General features: G+C 37.1%; 1 protein-coding gene across 3 annotated transcripts in view; it reads right to left on the bottom strand.

Moving 5' to 3' along the window:
• cfap46.L (cilia and flagella associated protein 46 L homeolog) overlaps positions 1–24,984 on the bottom strand; it is a 134,416-nt gene that overhangs the window by 84,971 nt on the left and 24,461 nt on the right. For all 3 annotated transcript variants that reach the window (XM_018225209.2, XM_018225210.2, XM_041568660.1), the window contains 9 exons: positions 23,736–23,835; positions 20,477–20,575; positions 17,483–17,673; positions 15,857–16,085; positions 15,062–15,182; positions 9,049–9,175; positions 8,273–8,400; positions 7,038–7,183; positions 1,378–1,511 (listed from right to left, as the gene is read on the bottom strand). In XM_018225209.2, coding sequence (XP_018080698.1) covers positions 1,378–1,511; positions 7,038–7,183; positions 8,273–8,400; positions 9,049–9,175; positions 15,062–15,182; positions 15,857–16,085; positions 17,483–17,673; positions 20,477–20,575; positions 23,736–23,835 — 1,275 coding nt within the window. The remainder of the gene's footprint in view (positions 1–1,377; positions 1,512–7,037; positions 7,184–8,272; positions 8,401–9,048; positions 9,176–15,061; positions 15,183–15,856; positions 16,086–17,482; positions 17,674–20,476; positions 20,576–23,735; positions 23,836–24,984) is intronic.

The raw sequence follows: 24,984 nt of genomic DNA, 5'->3' as shown, positions 1-24,984 counted from the left end.
CTTAGTTGGGATCCAGTACAAGCTACTGTTTTTTTTTATTACAGAGAAAAATTAAATCATTTTTAAAAATTTGGATTATTTGGGTAAAATGTAGTCTATGGGAGATGGCCTTTCCATAATTCAGAGCATTCTGGATAACACTCGACTCCACCATAGGCGCACACTCCAACAACTTCTCAGACGCAGCATAAGATCAAAAAGGTAAGTCTTTATTTCACATTAATAACACCCAACGCGTTTCATGTGTCTCCACACATGACTACGTGTGGAAACACATGAAACGCGTTGGGTGTTAATAATGTGAAATAAAGACTTACATTTTTGATCTTACGCTGCATCTGAGAAGTTGTTGGAGTGCGCGCCTATGGTGGAGTCGAGTGAAATATTTCCCCTTAAACTACGGGTTCGGGGCGCAGCACCAGGGCCGGAACTAGGGGTAGGCAGAGTAGGCACGTGCCTAGGGCGCAAAGCTGGGAGGGTGCCAGGCACGTACCTCCTCTGTCGCCTACCCCAAGTCCGGTTCCCTTCTCTGCCAGACTATGTATTTTTCGCGCTTTGTGAGCTTCTGCGCATGTGCAAATTTGTGCATGCATACGTGAGCGCAAATTTGCGCATGCGCAGAAGCGATCTAGACACGCGCGCCACGACTGCCGGGCCTGCCTAGGGCGCCTGCCCAGCGTGGCCCGGCACTGCGCAGCACCCAGGCCTCAGACAACGAGCGGTGAGTGCTTCTGATCCTTATAAAGTGTATCTGGTTAAGCGACGGGTGCGGGGTAGAGACACCCGAACCACAGAGCCGGCTTGGTGAGAGCTTGAACAATAATTGCTAAATATAGCTGTAACTATAACAATGAGCTATAGTAACCGAGCCGTTAATGAATCAATGGAATAAGATGGTAGCACCTGTAGATTGTTAATTGGAGCATTCTGGATAACAGGTTTCCAGGACAATCGGATTTACATTTACATTCTATGTATCTCCATACAAATGAATGGAGATCCACTTATACATCAAACTGCTCTGAATGGACCAAAGTTGCAACTTTAGACATTCAAAGTCACATTGATTTAATTGCTTAATGTTAACAAAGCATCTGATTCTGTGTGACTGTGCATATAAATCAAATAGACCCATGACCATAAAGTCTTAACCTGTACTGCAATAAGGAAGGAAGGAGAAGAAGAACTACAGTTGCCCCTGTCTATCGCTTGTACATAGCTGGTTAGATTAATGAGAACCACAGTGAAAAAGGAATGTTACTGATACAGTCAGGAAAAGTGATCATCTTCCATCTATACCACTTACGGGCCAGTATTTACTAAAATATTAATTCAAATGTTCCCAATGTTTATGATTTATAAACATGTTAATTGTACCTATAAACAATCCATTCTGGATTATCTTCAGGATTTATTGCAGTATATCCCACTGGATGCATTCTTGTGTCTTCTGGGGGAATAGGATTTTCATTTAACTTACAGTTTTCAGATTTCAGTAAATGGATGGCTGCCTGACAAAGAAAGAAAGAAACATTCCTTATATTAGGTGCTTAGTGATTTAATCAGTGCTTAGGGGGTTTATAAAAGTCCAAATGTATTTCATTATTTTCTGCTTCAAACTCTGATCAAATCCGCTCAGGTTTTTTTTTATTACATTTATACATTACATTTTCCAGAAAATTTGCTTTGCGGGAAAAAATCAGATTTTTTTGGATTTTTCACCCAAAAACTCAGATTTTTGCCTGAAAACTCAGAAAACTTCAGGGTATTGCACGAAACCCAGTGCACATCAAAAAATCATTGACTTATTTGCAACCTAAACAGGTCTGAGATGCCGGATTTTCTGATTCGGACTTTTCCATCCTCGGGGTTTTAATATATTCCGAAAAATCTGATTTTATATAAAAAAAAACCCACAAATGTTTCGTATATGGTACATATATATATATATATATATATATATATATATATATATATATATATATATATATAGTTAGTCCGAAGATAGGCGAGCACACACAGGTCTTAAGAATCAAAAAATTGTGCTTTTATTGTGAAAAAAATTCCTAACGTTTCGGCTAGCAATCTAGCCTTTCTCAAAGTACAGGGAAAGTGAAGCAACCAAACATTTAAACACTCAAATGGCGGGAAGGGTAGGGGGGAGTGACGTCATGATACGTCAGCGTGGGAAAAAGGATCATATAACAACAAAAAAATTAGTGTACATATTGAAAACCGAAAAACTAAAGGAATTAAGAAACACATCCAACAAACTAAGGCAGGGGGTGTGACAAAGAAATATTAACAATATCAATATTGTGCAAATACAGAGAACGATCTGACAGATAAAAGCATATGTACAATCTGAGCAGTAAGAGTTAATATATTTTAACTTGCTACGATGCAGTAACGAAATAGAAATAAAGTATAGTATCCGATTGCATTGTTACAATTTAATTACTTATGTTCTTTGATGTCTGTAACATAGATTTATAACTTAATAGCGCAGTGTCTGTAACGGGAGAAGGTCCCGGTTTTAAACTATGTAGAGATAAGGCTCAAAGAATGCTGGGAGCTTAATTACCTGTCGGTAATGTTGGGCGCTACAGGGCTGAAACTCTCCGGTCATCGGTGCAGGAGCTGCATTACTAATGTGTGCGAAGCGCACATCGGTGCTACAGGGCTGAAACTCTCCGGTCATCGGTGCAGGAGCTGCATTACTAATGTGTGCGAAGCGCACATCGGTGCGTCTGCTACGCACATCGGTACGTCTGCTGGGCTGTCAGGATGGAGCGGGTGCGTGCCTATGCGTTGTTGATGGACTCGGTGCGCATAGTAACCAATTTGCATATTGTGAAAACAGGCCGGGAGGGATAGTGCGTGTCATAGAACGGTCTGTGAAAAAGGATCAGAGTAGGAAACTGCAGGTGTAAAGAAAGAGTTAAAGCAGGAGGGGAAAGAAATAAGTGTAAGCAAAAGTTGAGGGTACAAGTTAAAGAATGAATAAAAATGGAAATAAAGAGGAGTAAAATGGTGTTGGGACAACAATATTATGAACCCAGGTGCAATTGCCCTCCGTGGGTCTGAGTCAGAAGTTCGGAGAGTGGCATGGCAAGTCCAGCTGTAGTGTGGCAGATGACTGATTATCCGTTATATTTCAGATTAATATGGCAAGTGTCATTCAGTTAATAAGCGACTGTTACGGGGTACACTAGGGTTGAGGGTACGGTAAGCCACCAGTCAATGCTGGGGCGATGCTACACGTGCCCACCCAGAGTGTGTGTAGCCCGGGAGAAATGTAACTTGTAATTATGGTAGTACTCAGGCTCTTTGGTGGGGTACACTGGGTAGTGGGTACGGTAAGCCACCAGATATAAGCAGGGGCAAGTGTACACGTGCCCTCCCAAAAGTAAGTGTACACACCTGTGTAGTCGGAGGCTGGGAAGACACCTCGTATCAAGGGGCCCACGAATGTTGAACCCCATGGTTATGGGGTAACAACACCATGTGAAAGGAGCACCAGGAGAAAACGCTAAAAGAAAAGATGACAGAATCAGAGAGACAAAGCAAAGATAAAAAGTAGAGACCGTTATTTAACACTGGCAAGAGTGTGGCCCTATTTAGCCCTATTTGGAGCTCTGATGTAGCTGCTCAAAAGGAAATTAAACAGGAATAAGAGTACGTGAGGATACTATCAATTAATAGAATGGAGCGTATGAGATAAGTTCATTAAGACCCCTAGGGTTGATGGTGTCAAGTCTATGTATCCACTTAAGTTCCAGCTGAAGTAGTAAGCGTTCACGATCACCACCCCGACTGGGTACAGGGACAAAGTCAATGATCATGCTCCGTAGTGATGCCAAGGTGTGTCTGGAGTCCACAAAATGCTGGGAAACTGGAGTCTCGCCTGAACCCTTATGTAGTGCTGCTCGGATGGCCGATCGATGGTTCGCCATTCTATCCCGGAATGTAGTTATGGTTTTACCCACATAGAGGAGGCCACAGGGGCATTTGATGATGTATATAATAAATTTTGAAGTGCAGGTCACCCTGTGTTGTATCGAAATTTTCTTGCCAGAATGTGGGTGTGTGAAGGAAGAACCAGTCAATAGCTGTCTGCAGGTGGTGCAATCGGCACACTTATAACACCCTAACACCATAACTACATTCCGGGATAGAATGGCGAACCATCGATCGGCCATCCGAGCAGCACTACATAAGGGTTCAGGCGAGACTCCAGTTTCCCAGCATTTTGTGGACTCCAGACACACCTTGGCATCACTACGGAGCATGATCATTGACTTTGTCCCTGTACCCAGTCGGGGTGGTGATCGTGAACGCTTACTACTTCAGCTGGAACTTAAGTGGATACATAGACTTGACACCATCAACCCTAGAGGTCTTAATGAACTTATCTCATACGCTCCATTCTATTAATTGATAGTATCCTCACGTACTCTTATTCCTGTTTAATTTCCTTTTGAGCAGCTACATCAGAGCTCCAAATAGGGCTAAATAGGGCCACACTCTTGCCAGTGTTAAATAACGGTCTCTACTTTTTATCTTTGCTTTGTCTCTCTGATTCTGTCATCTTTTCTTTTAGCGTTTTCTCCTGGTGCTCCTTTCACATGGTGTTGTTACCCCATAACCATGGGGTTCAACATTCGTGGGCCCCTTGATACGAGGTGTCTTCCCAGCCTCCGACTACACAGGTGTGTACACTTACTTTTGGGAGGGCACGTGTACACTTGCCCCTGCTTATATCTGGTGGCTTACCGTACCCACTACCCAGTGTACCCCACCAAAGAGCCTGAGTACTACCATAATTACAAGTTACATTTCTCCCGGGCTACACACACTCTGGGTGGGCACGTGTAGCATCGCCCCAGCATTGACTGGTGGCTTACCGTACCCTCAACCCTAGTGTACCCCGTAACAGTCGCTTATTAACTGAATGACACTTGCCATATTAATCTGAAATATAACGGATAATCAGTCATCTGCCACACTACAGCTGGACTTGCCATGCCACTCTCCGAACTTCTGACTCAGACCCACGGAGGGCAATTGCACCTGGGTTCATAATATTGTTGTCCCAACACCATTTTACTCCTTTTTATTTCCATTTTTATTCATTCTTTAACTTGTACCCTCAACTTTTGCTTACACTTATTTCTTTCCCCTCCTGCTTTAACTCTTTCTTTACACCTGCAGTTTCCTACTCTGATCCTTTTTCACAGACCGTTCTATGACACGCACTATCCCTCCCGGCCTGTTTTCACAATATGCAAATTGGTTACTATGCGCACCGAGTCCATCAACAACGCATAGGCACGCACCCGCTCCATCCTGACAGCCCAGCAGACGTACCGATGTGCGTAGCAGACGCACCGATGTGCGCTTCGCACACATTAGTAATGCAGCTCCTGCACCGATGACCGGAGAGTTTCAGCCCTGTAGCACCGATGTGCGCTTCGCACACATTAGTAATGCAGCTCCTGCACCGATGACCGGAGAGTTTCAGCCCTGTAGCGCCCAACATTACCGACAGGTAATTAAGCTCCCAGCATTCTTTGAGCCTTATCTCTACATAGTTTAAAACCGGGACCTTCTCCCGTTACAGACACTGCGCTATTAAGTTATAAATCTATGTTACAGACATCAAAGAACATAAGTAATTAAATTGTAACAATGCAATCGGATACTATACTTTATTTCTATTTCGTTACTGCATCGTAGCAAGTTAAAATATATTAACTCTTACTGCTCAGATTGTACATATGCTTTTATCTGTCAGATCGTTCTCTGTATTTGCACAATATTGATATTAATATTTCTTTGTCACACCCCCTGCCTTAGTTTGTTGGATGTGTTTCTTAATTCCTTTAGTTTTTCGGTTTTCAATATGTACACTAATTTTTTTGTTGTTATATGATCCTTTTTCCCACGCTGACGTATCATGACGTCACTCCCCCCTACCCTTCCCGCCATTTGAGTGTTTAAATGTTTGGTTGCTTCACTTTCCCTGTACTTTGAGAAAGGCTAGATTGCTAGCCGAAACGTTAGGAATTTTTTTCACAATAAAAGCACAATTTTTTGATTCTTAAGACCTGTGTGTGCTCGCCTATCTTCGGACTACCTATCACATATCCTGCTGTTAGCACCCAGGCACCGTCTACTTTGTTACGTGATGTGCTGGCTACCTTCTGTTCCTATATATATATATATATATATATATATATATATATATATATATATATATATATATATATATATATATATATATATATATATATATATATATATATATATATATATACCATAATTCTGCTTTACTGTGTCAAATGTTATCACTTATCAGTGAAGAAATGAGGAACCTGGATTATCTGGCTATCCAAGTTATTAATTTAAATAACTAATTTCTAATAATCCCCCTGTCAATCTTTTAAAATATCAATTATTAACTGCAAAAATATTTCAAATGGCAAAAGAGACTGTTTTTTATTGTAATTGTTATGGTAAAGGCAATATTTTTGCCAATAAACTGCCTTTATTTCACTTTTCTACTAGAATTATTTTAACTTGATTTTCCTTCTGTCCGCTGGCTTGGGTTGGCAGCAATTCCCTGCAAAGCAAGTCCCTCCGCTCGCAGATCTGCAACACTAACTTACAGGGACTCTGTGTCTTTCCTCTGCACTTCATATTGATTTTTTCTAAAAGCTGACAGGTGCCAAACTTTCCTTCAGCCTTTTAATCTCTGTGCTAGTGTGATTTTTAATGAAATGTGTGCTCACAAACAAAGGAAATCCAAAAAATATTTGGCACCTCGAACTGCACATGTTGCCTGCTTATGTGGAACATAAAACACCTTAACAAAAATTGTACAAATTCTTATGGTCTCTACCTTTATCTACATCTATCTATCTATCTATCTATCTATACACATACGTATATGCAGGCAACTAAAATAATTTAGACTCTTTAATTACATTTGGACAGAAAACCATCAGCTTCCATGATACAGCAGCAGTACTAACCTCAGCATTAATAAACCTTATTTCTGCCAAAGTTCTTAATAAGACTCTTTCATTGGTGAATTCAGTCTTTGTTTTGGATGGTTCCACTTCTGACCCCAAACCTTTTCCTTCCTCCATGCTATTGGTTGCAGATGCAGTTTTCCGCACTAACAAAAAAGACAAAGTTTAGTTTCATTTCACAGGACCATCTTGGTTCAGCTTTAGGTATTTACAGTACATGTATTCCAAGGGTCATGCTTTTATTACTAAGCAGTAATTAAAGGGGTGGTTCACCTTCAAGTTAACTTGAAGGCGAATTGACAATTCTAAGCAATTTTTCAATTGGTCTTAATTTTTTAATATAGTTTTTTAATTGTTTGGCTTCTTCCTCTGACTTGTTCCAGCTTTCAAATCTAAAAAAACAAATGTTATGTAAGACTACAAATGTATTGTTATTGCTACTTTTTCTTACTCATCCTTCTATCCAGACCCTCTCCTATTTATATTCAAGTCTCTTCTGCATCACTGCAATCACTGCATGGTTACTAGGGTAATTTGAGCCCTACAGCCAACCTGAAATTGCAAACTGGAGAGCTGCTAAATAACTCAAAAACTACAAATAATAAAACATTAAACTCAATTGCAAATTGTCTAAGAATACAACTCTCTACATCATACTAGAAGTTACTTCTAGTGAAAAAAACCCTAAAATTATATTTTTCTCTGATGAAAAGCCACACATAAGGGCAGAAAGTGCAAGTGCAATGTGCAAAGTTCAGTTTTCAGGTGCAAGTAGCCATGTTTTTTTTACCCACAATGCAGCACTTTCCCAACGTCATTCCAATGCAATTGATGCCACAAATTTGTGATGCAGTAGCGGCAGATGTGTTAAAATGTGGTCTATTGCACATGTGCTTCAATGCAAATCATACACAATTGCACAGAACATTTTCAGTGTCAGGGTGTTGTCTGTTGGCTTCAAAATGACATTTGTGTATGGTTGATTAAATGCAAGTACATTACACCTATTAATTCAGGATTCCGTTGGACCCTGGATCTACAGCCACCTTCAAGGTGGCGGTAGCTCCAGGGTCCCCTGAATAAATAGATGCCTTGTGCTTACAAAAAGCAGGCAGTGGTAGCAAAAATGTGTGCATCTGCAACTCTACTTGTAAATGAACCCTATAGTTTTCCAGCTTTGGAATGATCAGCTGAATGGCTCAGTTGGTAAAATTTTTCTCATTTGTTTTACTTACGAGTGTCTTTTTTTTGGATACTCCAGCGGCCATCGTCGTACAGTAGGCAGAACCTGCATGCTGCCCTGCATACATCCCAGACCTCTTGCTTCCGGGCAACTTTGGCTAAATCTGCCCATAGTCTGATCCTAGGTAGCCCAAAGAAAATGTAAGTGTATGAAAATCATTGAGTATATAACAGAAAATAACTAGCAGTAAATGCCTTAATCATTATAAAGAAAGGCTGCTCTGTGGATCGAATCAGTATTCCAGTATTTAAATCTTTTTATGGCCCTCCCCTGAAAGCTGTACATTAAATTTATATGTGCCTATCAAAAAGAAGCCAGATCCAAGGCACTACTATTTATATAATAGCAAGTTCAGGACTGGCTAAGGAAATTATAAGGGGCATTAGGTTTTAAATGCTAATACACATTTCACAGCAGATAATAAGCTAATGATAAAGTAAAATAATAAAATATTTTACAGTGCCAAAATCTGGGGATTTTTTGAGTCTTCTTCCCTTTCTACTAACTTGCATAAAAAGGGGTCTTTAAAATACTTTAATTAAAATATGTATTTTATCTGAACCTGTAAACAGGCACATTGTATAAATTGTTGCAATAGTAAATATGATTTTATTTAATAAATAATTATACAAAATGCATTTAAGTCTATGGGCGAAAATATTTTTTTGACGAGCAACATTTTTTTCTCCCATTGGAGTCTATGGGTGTCATTTCCGTTGCAAAACTCTTCAAACAAATCTGCTTATCCTTACTCCCCAGTGCACCCACCTTTCAGTAGCATTTTTATCTTCAATTCGCTTTAAGTGACCTTCAGTCTTCTGCACGCATTTTGCATGGTGCTGAGCCTTTGTGCACAAGTAAGAGATTTGTCCTTTGTTGCCTTTACCTGCGGAGACTAATACCCGGAAATTCACCTCTGTTATAATTAGCTTGATACATGTGTTTACAAACTGCAAACTGTGTACAACCCAGGGCCATAATTAGCGCAGTGATAAGTTGTTAGTCCCTTAAAAGCTAACCCTTAATTTATGCCATTTTCAATGGCATTAAACTTTTGTTCTTTAAAGGGCATGTAAAAGCAAAAAAATAAAATCCCATTTTTACTTTCTTTAATGAAAAAGAAACCTATCTCCAATATACTTTAATTAAAAAATGTGTACAGTTTTTATAAGAAACCTGACTGTATGCAGTGAAATTCTCCCTTCATTTACTGCTGTGGATAGGAATTGTCAGATGGTCCCTAACTGCTGAGCAGGGAAACAATCATACTTATGTACAGCAGGGGGAGCCCCCGCCTTACTTCCCAGCCATGCAGAACTCAAGCAGCTTTGTTTATGACGATCCCTAAGCAGCCCAGACCACACTGAGCATGTGCACAGTCTTAGTCTTGCAAAGATGTTTAGCAAAGTTACAAGATGGTGACCCTCTGTAGCCAACTTTGAAAGCATAAATTATTTGTTTGATTAGGCTTATGGTGCAGTAAGTTCATGTTTATATTTAGTATACAAAATACAGCATTTCTAGCCTTATTCTGTTTTAGACTTTACATGCCCTTTAATTAAATTGAAAATATACACAAAGGGGACCTGTTATCAAGAATGCTCAGGACCTGAGGTTTTCCGGATAATGGATCTTTCCATAATTTGGATCTTCATACCTTAACTCTACTAGAAAATCATATAAACATTAAATAAACCCGATAGGCTGGTTTTCCTTCCAATAAGGATTAATTATATCTTAGTTGGGATCAAGTGCATGCTACTCTTTTAATATTACAGAGAAAAAGGAAATGTTTTTAAAAATTTGGATTATTTATATTAAATGGAGTCTATGGGAAATGCCCTTTCCTTAATTTGGAGCTTTCTGGATAATGGGTTTCTGGATAACGGATCCCATAAAGTTTTTTTAGGATATTTTGCCTGTTCTCCTGCACAAATCTTTCATGTTTTTCTCTTTATAATGTAACCTAAAAGCTTCTTTTAATCTTCTTTTCAGAAATAACTACTGAGATGGAGCTCGGTGAAATATAAACTGTATGGTTCAGTGATTCAGCATCTTTTGTAATAAATGGATTCAATTGGGCAGCAGTGCTGATACAACCATACTTCAGGTCATCTGGCAAGTCTGAGGGGTCAGTAAATGAGCTGAGAAGAAGAGGAGTGTGTGTGACACAAAGAACAAGAACATCTTTCCTATAAAAACTCACAATCTAATAATGTTAGGTGCAAGTTGGCATTCATTTTTAGGCCCATGCCAATAGACAGCTCATAAAACCAGTGGCATATGTGATCAATGAGGCATGAAGCAAAGTGAGGTTGTGCAGGGTTTGTTGTAAAAGAGAATGTGGAGAAGAGGAAAAGACAGGATCCTTATCAAGACAACATAAATGTTGTTCAATGGGAGGTTCACCTTTCAGTTAACTTTTATTATGCTATAGAATGGTTAATTCTAAGCAACTTTTCAATTAGCCTTAATTTTTTTTTATATTTTTTTGCATTATTTGCTATAATAATGGGGGTCACTGACCCCATCTAAAAAAACAAATCCTCATTCGAATCCTCGAACGATCGGACTTCCCCATCCCCAGACCTGCCACTAACTATTCAGATCAAATAAAGTAGTAAAAGAACAGATCATCCCCTGACAGCAATCGTACGAAAGTTATGTCCGACAAAAGCTGGTGACAGAAAATTGTCCGATCGACAATACATGCAGAGATATAATCGTCAGCCAACAGAAATCTTTAAACCTGACCGATCTCCGTGGGACGAAAAATGTCGGGACTCTCCACACACGGACCGAAAATCACACGAATTGAGGTTTCTTTGCATCTATGGCCAGCTTTAGGCTACAAATGTATTGTTATTGTTCTTATTTCTCGTCTTTGCAATTAGGCCTCTCCTATTCATATTCCAGCCTCTTATTCAAACCAATGCATGGTTGCTAGTAGAATTTGGACCCTAGCAACTAGATTGCTGAAACTGCAAACTGAATAAAACTGCTAAATAAAAAGCTAAAACCACAAATAAAAATAAAAACCTATTGCAAATTGGCTCAGAATATCACTCTCTACATCATAATGAAAGTTAATTTAAAGGTGAACAACCCCTTTAAGTAGGGGTGGTTTGGGGAGCTTTCCATGTCCATCTACCTGTTCATGACCAAGTATAACATTCATTTGTATACAGTATATGCTATGAAGACAACTGAAGGCTAGAAGCCACCGAAAGAAAAATGCAGTGTGTTATGTGAGGATTTACATTTTTGGCTAACTAACTATATTAGAATTTTTTTTTATTTTTCACAGCCTATCTATTTACCCAGTTTTTATTTTCACACTGAACTATTCCTTTAATAATTCTGCTGTAAAAATGGCCATTTCGATTAAAGGGGTTGTTCACCTTTAAATTAACTTTTAGTATGGTGCAGAAAGTGATCTTCTGAGACCATGGTTTTTGAGTTATTTAGCTTTATATTCAGCAGCTCTCCAGTTTGCAATTTCAGCAATCCAGTTGCTGGGGTCCAAATTCCCCTGGCAACCATGCATTGATTTGAATAAGAGACTGGAATACGAATAGGAGAGGGCCTGAATAAAAAGATAAAAAAAGTGTCAATAACAATGCATTTGTAGCCTTACAGATGGGGTCAATGACCCCCATTTAAAAGCTGGAAAGAGTTAGAAGATGAAGGCAAATAAGTCAAAAATGAAGAAAATTAAGTAACATACTAAAAGTTAACTTTAAGGTGAACCACCCCTTTATAGACCAAATAATTCTATTAATGTTAGTTTTTACATGATATCCTTTATGTCTTTGTTTAACTTTGTTACTCAAATAAAAATATTTGAAAATCTATTCACAGAAGATAGATGAAAGGTGCTTGATCGGGGGACGTTACACACACCTGGAAACAGATTTCTAGACAGAAAAGAAGCATTTCAACTCAAAGAAAATAACATCATTCAGGCTCCAGGCACAGGTATCATCTCTGGGATGTGAACTTGCTGAACTCATACAATATACAGTAAGCAGCAAAATCCTAAGGCAAAACGGGCTGAATAAAATTATGTGAGAAATTTCGCATGGAATTTACTTTTGTGGATGTCTCTCCTTCAAATGTTAGTTAATGAGCCGTGGACCGACCCTCCAGCTAACTCAGATTGAAAAAAAATACAAAAATAAATCAGAATTTTTGTTTCATTTTCCAGCATTGCACAGACTAACAGTAATGGAATGGACAGACAACTATAGAATAGAGTGGCTACCATTAACAACTTTATCACCATATGTTATTCAAGCATATATTTCTAAGACACCAAAATTATTGTTTTACAAGCAGATGGTAATGTTCCAAAAACAGGTATATGATCCGTTATATGGAAACATGTTATCCAGAAAGATCTGAATAACAAGAAGACCATCTGCTATAGCAGTGATCCCCAACCAGTAGCTCGTGAGCAACATGTTGCTCCTCAACCCCTTGGATGTTGCTCCCAGTGGCCTCAGAGCAGGAGCTTATTTTTGAATTCCAGGCTTGGAGGCAAGTTTTGGTTGTATAAAAACCAGGTGTACTGCAAAACAGAGCGTCAATCTAGGTTGACAGTCCACATAGGGGCTACCATATGGGCAATCACAGCACTTATTTGGCATCCCAAGAACATTTTTAATGCTAATTTTGCTCCCCAACTCCTTTTACTTCTGAATGTTGCACACAGGTTCAAAAGGTTGGGGATCCCTGTCCCATAGACTCCATTGTAATGAGATAATTAACATTTTTTAAAATTATTTAAATGAATATATAATATATATATAAAAATAATGCAATTAATCATTAGTGGACGCAAAACAATCCCATTGAGTTTATTTAATGTTTAATGTTTTTTTAGTAGATATAAAGTATGGAGATTACAGAAAACCTCAGGTCCTGAATATTTTGGATGACAGGTCCCATACCGGTACATGTACATATGCATCATTTTTAAATAAAGCAAGGTATATTGAGGGACCACATTATCAGCATAGACCAAACCTTTTAATTAATTTACCATTAAAACAATATACCACTTCCTGGGAAAAGAGAGACTAAAATCAATTAAAAAAAAAAGACATGTACGGTCCTGTTCTTCTTATAACTGGGAAAGTTGTTTATTGCACTTGTCTCCACTCAAACTGGAGGTTTCATGTGTATTTATCATGTTACTCTATACAACTAGCTTAAATGGGTTGTTCACCTTTGAGATAACTTTTAGTATGATGTAGATATACCGAGATAATTTGTAATTTGTTGTCATTATTTATTATTGTAGGTTTTTGAGTTATTTCGCTTTTTATTCAGCAGCTCTCCAGTTTGCAATGCCGGCAATCTGTTTGCTAAGGACCAAATTACCCTAGCAACCATGCATTGATTTGAATAAGAGACTGGAATATGAATAGGAGAGAGTCTGAATAGAAGGATCAGTAATAAAAAGTAGCAATAATAATAATAATATTAAGTTGCTTAGAATCGTCCTATAACATAATAAAAGTTACTTCAAAGGTGAACCACCCCTTTAAGCCAGCTATATATATATATAGATATATATATATATATATATATATATATATATATATATATATATATATAAACATAAGATCAGCACTCTCTGTAATTTGGTGAAACTGTGTTGGTTTATTTCACAATGTGATATTTTGTGAAATAAACCAACACAGTTTCACCAAATTACAGAGAGTGCTGATCTTCTGTTCATATATTATTCTATTTTGGATCGTGCACCTCTGGCTTCATTCATCGGATTGAGTGCAGGCACTGTGGGACTTTATATATATATATATATATATATATATATATATATATATATATATATATATATATATATATATATATATATATATATATATATATATATATATATATATATATATATATATATATATATATATATATATATATGTAGAAAGCTGACGCACACTGGGATTTCTCAAAAATAAATCATATTTTATTGGATCGACGTTTCGGTCCTCACATGGACCTTTATCAAGATAAAGGTCCATGTGAGGACCGAAACGTCGATCCAATAAAATATGATTTATTTTTGAGAAATCCCAGTGTGCGTCAGCTTTCTACATACATATACAAAAAAAAATTTCTGGCTAGCACCTGGGTCTCTGCTCCAGTAGGTGTGTGCCGCAGCCCTTTTACATTTATTTATTTATTTATATATATATATATATATATATATATATATATATATATATATATATATATATATATATATATATATATATATATATATACGGCACTCACAAAAAAAGTTGTCTTTTCTGCCTGGGTGCAATTCCACAAATCGTATGAATCATCTAAGAAGGTAGCCGCACTCGCAGGACTTTTAGTGGACAAAAAATACTTTATTGCAGGTGAAGAAAAACTGACGTTTCGTCTGATACACCGAAACGTCAGTTTTTCTTCACCTGCAATAAAGTATTTTTTCTTTTGGCGAAGTACCGAAATGATGTCACGCTGGTGAATTTCCGCTTGCGTTAATGACTTCGCCCTTTAGTAAATTTGCCCCATTGACTTCTACATGACCTCGACAAATTTTAGCTGGAGTATTTTCAGATTTGGATTTTTAGCAGCTTTGGAGTATAATAAATCTCTAAAAATTCTGGCTTTTTTTTTACCTTTAAAAATTCAACCATAAAAATTTGAGATTCAATAAATAGGCCAATAAATGTCAGATTATTGCACTTACCATAAACGAAATGATCAGAAGAAAAAAAATTACCTTTTGCTTCATTTTCACTATCAAGGACCATCTGCAAAACATCTGGAGCTAAACACAGGCCAGCATTCACTAGCAAAGACCGTTTCTTCCTGACAGAATCCACTGGGCTGGCTTGTTTTGCCTTCGAAGAAGGATTGACAAAGGCAATTAAAATCTCTTGAAATTCAAATTGTAGCTTTATATATCACTATTTTTCAAATACAATTATTTAGTGAATATTCAAAAAAAGAGGATAAAACATTATTAACTATATGGAGTGTTTGTTGGGAAAGTTAGTTATTACATACTTCATACTTGAAACCTACTTATAAAACTGCTGATTTCATACTATGTGCCCCTATTATCCCTGTTACAAAGACCCACATTTACTAAACTCTGAATGCAAAAATCACCAAAAATTTGTGATTTTTTTAAATAAAATCTGACTTTTAAAAAATCACGAATAACAAATTTATTAAACCCCGAGGATGAAAAGTCCGAATTTGAAAATCCGGCATCTCAGACCTGTCGGGGTTGCAGATAAGTCAATGGGAGAAGTTCCAATGATTTTTTGATGAGCGCTGGGTTTCGTGCAATACCCTGAATCTGAGTTTTCAGGTAAAAAATTGTGAAAAACAGATGAAAAATCAGAAAAAATCATGAAAATCAGTTTTTTTCCCCCGCAAAGCAAATTATAATTATGTAATAATAAACAAGTGTAAAAAATCTGAGCGGATTTTGTAGCAGAAAATATTGAGATAAATTCGGACATTGATAAATAATCTCAGCAATGACCCAATGGGAAGGTAATGTTACCTGCTCAATTATCATAGCTGCTCGATCTTCCAAACCCTCAGGCGTGCTATACAGCATAGCTCTCAGCTGAAGCCGATGAAGATAAGAATTCAGATACTTTTGATACTGGGCACCATCATCAAAAATCAAAGCCTTTTGAATATGCTTTATGGCACTTTCAATGTGATCTTCATCTTCTTCTATTTGAGCAACTTCCAGGTGAATTTGACAGCGTAGAACAGTTAGCAAACTATACAAATTTAATGCAGCACTTTAATATGAAGTACAAAAAATGGTGATAATTTACTAAATGGTTATTTACTAAACTCCGAATGCAAAAATCACAAAAAAATCGTGATTTTTTTTTATAAAATCAGACTTTTAAAAAATAACAAATTTTTCAGAATTTATTAAACCCTGAGGATGGAACTGTCAGAATCGGAAAATCCGGCATCTCAGACCTGTCGAGGTTGCATATAAGTCAATGGGAGACGCCCCAATGTTTTTTTGATGTGCGCTGGGTTTCGTGCAATACCCAGAAGTTTTCAGAGTTTTCGGGTGAAAATTCCGAAAAAATCATCAAATTTGGATGAAAAAATCATCAAAATCTGATTTTTTTCATTTTGAAAGCAAAGACATGCAGCTGCTCCCGCTAATACAATCCTGCCTATGTTCTGCAGGTTCGTTAGTGCTTCACACTTCTATCCCCAGTCTGTCATAAATGTATTTTGCCCACAATGCACCACTGTTTCCTAAAATGTCTTTTTAATTGCAACCACTTCAATTCTGAGCAAACATGCTCCACATAAGGGTGGCACATGGGTATTCACCAGCACACTCCTCACATGATCTATGTTCAATAATAGCAAGAGAGTATATATAGACACAAGATTATTATTTTCAGGATTGCAATCTAAATTGTTTGCTTCTATTTTGTTTGATTGCGTGATTTCTAAAACTTGCTTCTCAGCAGGTTTTAGGCAACAAGATTTTTTTTTTCTTACATTTCACTGGAAAGACCACAATCATGTATAACATGACTGAGAAAAAAACAGCCTTGATTTTTTTTGGTGACTTGCATGAATCAAGCCACTATGCAATCCTAAAAATTAATAAAAAGGCAGTAGTTAAAGGGAAAAGTCAGATCCGAATTCCTGAATGGACCTTATTTATAAAGAAAAAAGCCCGAAAAAAACTTCAGAGCTTTCCCCGAAAACTCTGAATTGTTCGGAGTTTTCAGCAAAAACTAAGATTTATTCAGAGTTTTTTGCACCGAAACCCCAAAATCACCGGATATCGGTACGGACATCAGCACAGACACTGGGACCTTCCCCATTGACTTATACAGGACCACGAGAGCTTTTAGATGCCAGTGTTTCGGATTTGGAGTTTTTAGACCATCGGACTTTAATAAATCTCGAAAAATGCATCATTTTTTTTTTACTCCGAAAACTACCAATTATTCGAGGTTCGAAAATTCGGACCTTGATAAATAACCCCCTATAATGTTTCGATAATTTTTGATGATGTCATGCTTGAAAAACAATACCTTTGAATAAATGGCTTCTGACACATATTTCCCCTTATTTTACTGAGAAGTGTTGCCTTGAAGGGGTGTTTGTTATAGAATAAAAAGTATGTACTTGCCTATCAATTTCTTCAAGTGATTCCGCAATAGATACTAAGGGTTTCCGTACATGCTTGCGCAAATTGTGCTGCAGTAACGGCAAGCAGAGGTTCCACAGAGTGGAGCAAACAGTCTGAATTGTGCTGGGATCTGCTAAACGATTGGCATCCAGTAAGGAGGTCTCAAGCCTTCTTATAAGTTTTAGCTGAGTCTGGAAAAATATTAAATGTGTGCAAGGAAAAAAAGAATATGAATCTAATCTTCATCCACCATTATATACTGAGTTTAAGAGCTTGTAAACTTAGCAGAGCATCAACTAATTTGTACAGTGCTTCCCCATCCTCATTGCTCAATAATTTTATCTTATACAATATTCATTATGCTTATTTGAAACATATGGCACCACTCTGCTAAAGCTGCTAAAAGAAAAAGCCCTTGTTTCATAGCTCTCCTGTCTGCCGTAGAACTTGTACAGAAGGTAGACAAAATAAAAGAAACATAAATGTTTGAAAATGTATTTGAAGTTGGATCACTATCCATATTTAGAGCATCTGCAACTCATTTACGGTTATTGTTATATAATTTCTGAACTGTTTCTGGGGGGTGGACATTAAACCATTATTAAATCATCTATTGGAAATATGGAAATGGAAAACCTCTCTGTACTTTGCGGTCCAAAATTTCCCATCAATGTCTGTGTGTGTTTGGATTTTGATATAGGGAGAGCGAGGAAAATATTTGACTATGACTAGAGGGATATATTGAGGAAACGTCATAGGATATACCTGGTACTATGAAATGGCTTTTTGAGGTATTTACTTGTACTATTGTTTCATATGTTAAACTCCCAGTATATATTTGCAACTGAATCAATGATTCACCTAGGGGCAGATTTATCAAATGTCAAATTTCAAGTTGATGTGAATTTTTTTTTGCTCTAATAAATTCGAATGTCCTCATTACTGGAATGGGAGGTTATTTATGATTTTTTATTATTATTTATGAAAAAATTTGATGTATTTGAATCGAATACAAACAAATCTTGACTCGAAATATCCTCCGAAAAAAAACTCAATTAACATCTTCAAATGGGTCAAAGGACCTCAGCCATTGACTTGTAAATAAATTTGGCAGGTTTTAGGTGGTGGATATTCGAATTAGAACTGTTTCAATGGGCAAGATGTGATAAATCTCACATTCAAATTTACATTCGAGTTGGAGCTTTTAAATTCTAATTTGTGAGTTTTGACACAAAAAAATGTGAAAATTAGAATTTACCATTCAAAACTTAATAAATCTGCCCCTAATGTATTACTGCTTCTTGCATAACTGATGCACATTAAAGGAACAGTAACACCAAAAAAATAAAGTGTCTTAAAATAGTGTTGCACTGGTAAAAGCTGTGTGTTTGCTTCAGAAACACTACTATAGTTTATATAAACAAGCTGCTGTGTAGTCATGGGGGCAGTCATACAAGCTCAGTGGCGTAACTACCGGGGGAGCAGGGGGTGCGATTGGGCCAAGGCCCGCACCCCCTCAGGGCCCCCCGGCAGCTCCGGGTGTACGGAGGGGGTGGGGCGGCCCCGCTGCGTGTCCTGCGCCACGGCCCGCCCCCCTCTAGTTATGTTACTGTACAAGATGGAAAAGGAAAAAAGGCACAGGCTACTCAACAGATAACAAATAAATTCTGTAGTATACAATGGAATTCTTCAGAACTTATCTATCTACTGTGTATCATGTGCTTGAGCAGCTTGTCTATTTAAACTAAAGTTGTGTATCTAAAGCAAACTTACCAATTATACCAGAGCAGGGCAACACTACACTATATTGTAATTTTTTGGTATTACTGTTTTTTTTTTATTTTTTTTATTTTTTTTAAATTTTTTGTTTTTTTTAAAAACAAAAAGAGAAAGAGAAAATTCACAGCTTAATATACCATGTCCAAATATATATACCTATTTCCAAACAATGCTTGATACTACTCTTAATCTTAAACTTAACATTTAGATTCATTTATTACAAGATAAAGATTTATTACTGTTTTTTTAATGAAAATTAGGTGTACTTTCTAAAATAGGCAAATATAAACTGATGATTTTCAATCAAAAAATATTATATCTTTCCTACCCCCATGTAAATCCTATTGTTTAGTTTGTACAATACACACTGCTGCTAATCTGTACCATACAATAGCGCTGTTGCGTGATGCAATGCTACCATCCACTGAAGTCACAATGGAACATCTGTAAAAGTGGAATTATCACAGTGGGATTATACAATGCTTGTATGTGAAGGTAGTTTGGCATACCAAGCATTCCATCTTTGCAATTTATTTTTAATATAACCGATTTGACATTTCTAAATTTTGTGATTTGGTAGAATCTAAAGAAATATTTAAAGGAAAACTATACCCCCAAACAATGTAGGTCTCTATAAAAAGATGTTGCATAAAACAGCGCATATGTAAAATCCTGCTTCATGTAAATAAGCCATTTTCATAATAATACACTTTTCTAGTAGTATGTGCCATTGGGTAATCATAAATAGAAAATTGCCATTTTAAAAAATAAGGGCCGCCCCCTGGGATCGTAGGATTCACTGTACTCACAACCATACCAACAAACCATACATGTTAGGTCACATGAGCCAATTAACAGACAGAGTTCTGTCTTTTGCTTCCACACTTCTTCCTGTTACAGTTAGAGTTGTAGTATTTCTGGTCAGGTGATCTCTGAGGCAGCACAGAGACCATCACAAAATGGTGGTTCAAGGCAAGAGATGTAAAAGGGCAATATTTACTTAAATATATATTCCAGTTTGGTAAGATTCTTTAATATGCCACTTAATTTGATATGAACTATCTGTTGCTTAAGTGTTCATTTTGGGGGTATAGTTTTCCTTTAAGAAAAAGGCAATGCAACACTGGACCAGCCTGAAGATACTGAAAGAGTCAGTACAAACATTGTTTGGATGGTAGGCAAAAAACATTGATCATAATGAAGGTTTTTCAATACCTCAACAACACCTTTTTTGTATAAAGCAATCTTAGTGCCAAGATTTAGAGCTTCAAGTTCACACTGAAGACATTCAAGGACAATTTGTGTCCCTGGTTCCTGGAAGACAGAAGGAGAAAAGCTGAATATTTGAATAATACGTGCACCACTCAGCAACAAACAAAGAAATGCATGAACATAATGAGCCACAAATTTGCTTGGGTTAATGTAGTCAACTCTCTATAATCAAATGCCTTTTAATATCAGGAGAAAACAATCTGTAATATGATGCAATTTGTATTCATTATATGTCATGTATAATGACGGTATTTACATAATTGTCAGCTATATTGGATAGAGATGATATAGTGCACTCATAGAAGATGTGATTTTAGCATCTTTTACACAAGGCATGCTGCTGTGTAGAAATAGTAACCCAAAGAAGGACCATTAATAACCAGCATATAAAATGGAAATGTAGAAAAATAAAGCTGTTGTGACTCACAAAAAAATATTGGGAAATATATAAAATGGCATATATGCAAAATAGGCTATTTAAATACTATCCTCTTGATCGAGTAAGTCTATTGCTGTACGTGTATTTAAATATATATATATATATATATATATATATATATATATATATATATATATATATATATATATATATATATATATATAGAGAGAGAGAGAGAGAGAGTCCCACAGTGCCTGCACTCAAACCAAAAATCGAAGCCAGAGGTGCACGGTCCAAGTATAATGCATATGTAGAAAGAAGATCAGCACTCTCTGTAGTTTAGGTGAAAATTGTGTTGATTTATTAATCAAAAATCACATCTTATCTGGATAAGATGTGATTTTTGATTAATAAATCAACACAATTTTCACCTAAACTACAGAGAGTGCTGATCTTCTTTCTACATATATATATATATATATATATATATATATATATATATATATATATATATATATATATAAATATAAATATATATAGGTATGAGATCCCTTAGAAGGTTTACATGAGACGATTACGGAAAGCCGTGTCTCATAAACTCACTTTTAAAATAATTCATATTTTTTTAAACTTATTTCCTTTTTCTTGGTAATAATAAAACAGTACATTGTACTTGATGGAAACCTAAAATCGACTCTCAGTTCATCATCATATCAATAAAACAACCTACATGATAACCTTCTTTTTCCTTTTTGAGTCCCATGGGATTAGGAAGAGCAGATGAATGGTGAATATTAAGAGCTGCATTTTAACATTAATTTGTGTAAGTACAATGAGTGCTGGATAGGGAGAAGGGAAGGACGCTGACGTTTGATTATCACAGAATAGTGATGTTTAGGCTGGTCCAATACCCACGAGACACACGGGTTGGGCTGATTCGAAAAACTCAACCCGCACATCACTATCACAAAGCAATCTTACTTAAGAAGCAAAATGAAAAAAAAAATTGCTGGGGTTCACTGATTTCTGAATGAATGTCTTATTTTGTTCATTTGAAGTCATATCTTGTTTCTGCACTTAAAGGAGAATTCAACCCGTAGTTTAAAAAACCCTCTCCCCCTACCCTGGGTAGACCATCCTCCCTCCTCCCCCCAGCCTACCAGCCCCCTGGGCAAATGCCCCTAATTTTTTACTCACCCCTCCGTGCAGATTCTGGCCTCGGAATTCACAGGAGCCATCTTCTTCTCCGGTAATCTTAGTGTATTGACTGCATTTTCGGCGCATGCGCAGTTGGAGTAAATTTCCGGTCCCGAACAACTGCTTATGTGCCAAAAGTCAAAAAAAACTTTCGTGACTTTCAGCGCATGCGCAGTGGTTCAGGACGTAAATTTACTGCATCTGCGCATGTGCCGGAACTTCCGAAAAAGACAGAAGAAAGAGGATGGCTGCTGTGAACTCAGAGGCCAAAATCTGCACGGAGGGGTGAATAAAAAATTAGGGGCATTTGCCTGGGGGTGGGGCAGGTAGGCTGGGGGGAGGAGGGAGGGATGTCTACCCAGGATAGGGGTTTTTTAAACTATGGGTTAAATTCTCCTGTAAAGGGATACTCTGCTTTAATGTATATATATTGGAGTCATTCATGACCCGGGGGGTGCATGTGCAAGAGCACTAAGGGGCCCACAAGCGCACAAGTGACAAATGTAGCGTCAGGACATGCAATGTACAAGGCTGTTGGGCAGCAGGAGGGGGACACTTCTGCCCCTTTCCTAATACATTGCTGGCTAACACAGCCAATTCTGTACTAGTGAAGGGAACTGCTTGTCTTTGCGCTTCAAAATGGAGCACAGAGGCCTGCAGCTATTTGCAAACACCCAAACACAGTGCAAAACAAAATGCTTGGTTGCGGCCACTTTTTTGTACTTTGCATGCAGTGCTTGTTTTTACAAATGCGTGCCATGTACTTTGCACTTTGTTTCATTTTCAGGAGAAGTGGAAGAAACCTTAAGGCAAGAAATAGAATAGGGAGCATGCATAGACACAATGGGGCAAATTCACGAAATCTAGAACTTTTGCCAGCGAACACTCCGCCACACTCGTTACAACCGCGCTAATTCACTAAAATGTGAAGTTGGGTCTCAGCCTACAAACGATAGTGTTAATTCGTCAGTGCAAGCATTTCTTAGTGATCTTTCGCTAGCGTTCAATTCAATGCTGAGCAAAACTATATTAGTACTCTTACGCTAAGGTCATTTTAAATAGGGTGGGTACATAAAGTATAGGTCGTATGAACTTCTTTATTAGAGATGCTTGAAGTGGCCTCTTATTATAAATGTCCAAGGAAGCAAAATAAAGACTAAAGAGATCCTCTAATGTCCTAGACATGAGTCCACCCTGAAACAAATGTAGCATGCCCCTCAAATTGTTTAACACAAAAATCTTTAATAGTTAGAACTTTTGAAGGCAATCCCGATTTAAAGAATTAAAAGATGCCAGCATTTTTTACAACTTTTATGACTTTCCGGCATACAGGATAAGATGCCACTAACATAAGATTGAGGAAGATGTAGCTTCATTTTACTAGTTTGCCAGGTCTAAGTTGGCGAAGGAGGTAAAATTTGCACTTTAGTGAATAAGCGGAGTAACAACGGTTTGTTTGATCTTTGTAATATTGTTTTTGAATTCACACAATTTTGCATGCCCTTTTGTACTTTCCACATGCAATTGCATTCAAAAATGAGCCCTATAATGATTCTTTTGTCCAGATTCAACAATGATATAATATTTAAAGCAAAATGTAATAAAAAACATAGTATGGAGTCATACGGCAATGCTTGATTTCTTTAAATTCTTTATGCAAGAGGCAGCAAGTTGAGCGCTTTTTAACTCCAGTGTCAGATGGGCCAATTCAATTAAAAGAGAGGTTCTGTAAAAACACACAAGAAAAAAGAATGTCACATAGATCTATGGCATAAAAACTACAGTGCAATGCAGAGAATACAAAATACATTAACAAAATACAATCAAAAATATCTTATAGCAAAATGCTCTATGAATCATTATCAATGATGGAAATATTATGAAATGCACATTTAGGCGGAATTTTAAAGTTTTTTTAAAAAAAAAACCTTGAATTTTTCAAGATTTATTATACCCTGTGATACAAATGTGACATGGCAGGCCATGTATGAATGTGAGTGTGATCAAGTGCATTCAATATGGCTCCTTAGTTGTAAAACGGATGTACTGATATTAGCAGGAGAACAGGGAATAGTAGGAGTTAAGGTAATAGACTCATAAACATATAGGTATGTTTATTAAGGAGGAAGCTCATATCTTATTCACATAGTTATAATCAAAATACACAGCAATTATATACAGCAATTATTTTCATTCACATGGTTATTTCCATTTTCATGGTCATTCTCATGGCCATGTCCTGGGCATGTAGCCATTATTATTATTTTATATGTCTATGTGTAATGATCTATTACGTTGTTATTGTACCAATATAAAAAGGAGCTCAGCTGGGGGGGCTTCGGGACTTCATCTACAAGCAGACGTGTTGTGTAGAATAATTGGTCTTGTAAGGACCATTGGCCGATTGATGTGCTCTGGGAGTCGCTGTATTTGATTTGGGCCCGGGGTCCCCCAGCTGATGTTCCTCTCCGAAGTGGAAGGGAAGCTCGGCTAGACGTTGCGTTGTCTTCAATCGGTATTGTATTACTTTTCTTACAATATATTATTCTTCTCTAATGATGATCAATGTGTGTGTGTTTTATTTCCACCCCTATATTTGATAAGTCTACTGGGGGAAGTGCTCAGTTAGACATTTAGTTTGTGATAAGTCTGCCAAGGGAACTTGTAGCAAGACATACCCTGACCCTAGAAATAGCTTGGTAAATACACCATCTAAAACCTGTCAAGATCATGTAGGAGTCAATGGCAGAGATCCCTTGAACCATTTAAAAATGTTAATAGTCTGCATGATGTTTGAGTTTTTTTCTGAAGGTTTTGCCAGAAAACTCAATTAATTCGAGTGATTAGAGGTTTTTTTTCACCAAAAATTCGATCA

Source organism: Xenopus laevis, chromosome 7L, assembly GCF_017654675.1.
Source record: "Xenopus laevis strain J_2021 chromosome 7L, Xenopus_laevis_v10.1, whole genome shotgun sequence".
NCBI classification, from domain to species: Eukaryota; Metazoa; Chordata; class Amphibia; order Anura; family Pipidae; genus Xenopus; species Xenopus laevis.
Note: the sequence above shows the minus strand (reverse complement) of the source record. Positions and strands in the feature narration are given on the sequence as shown.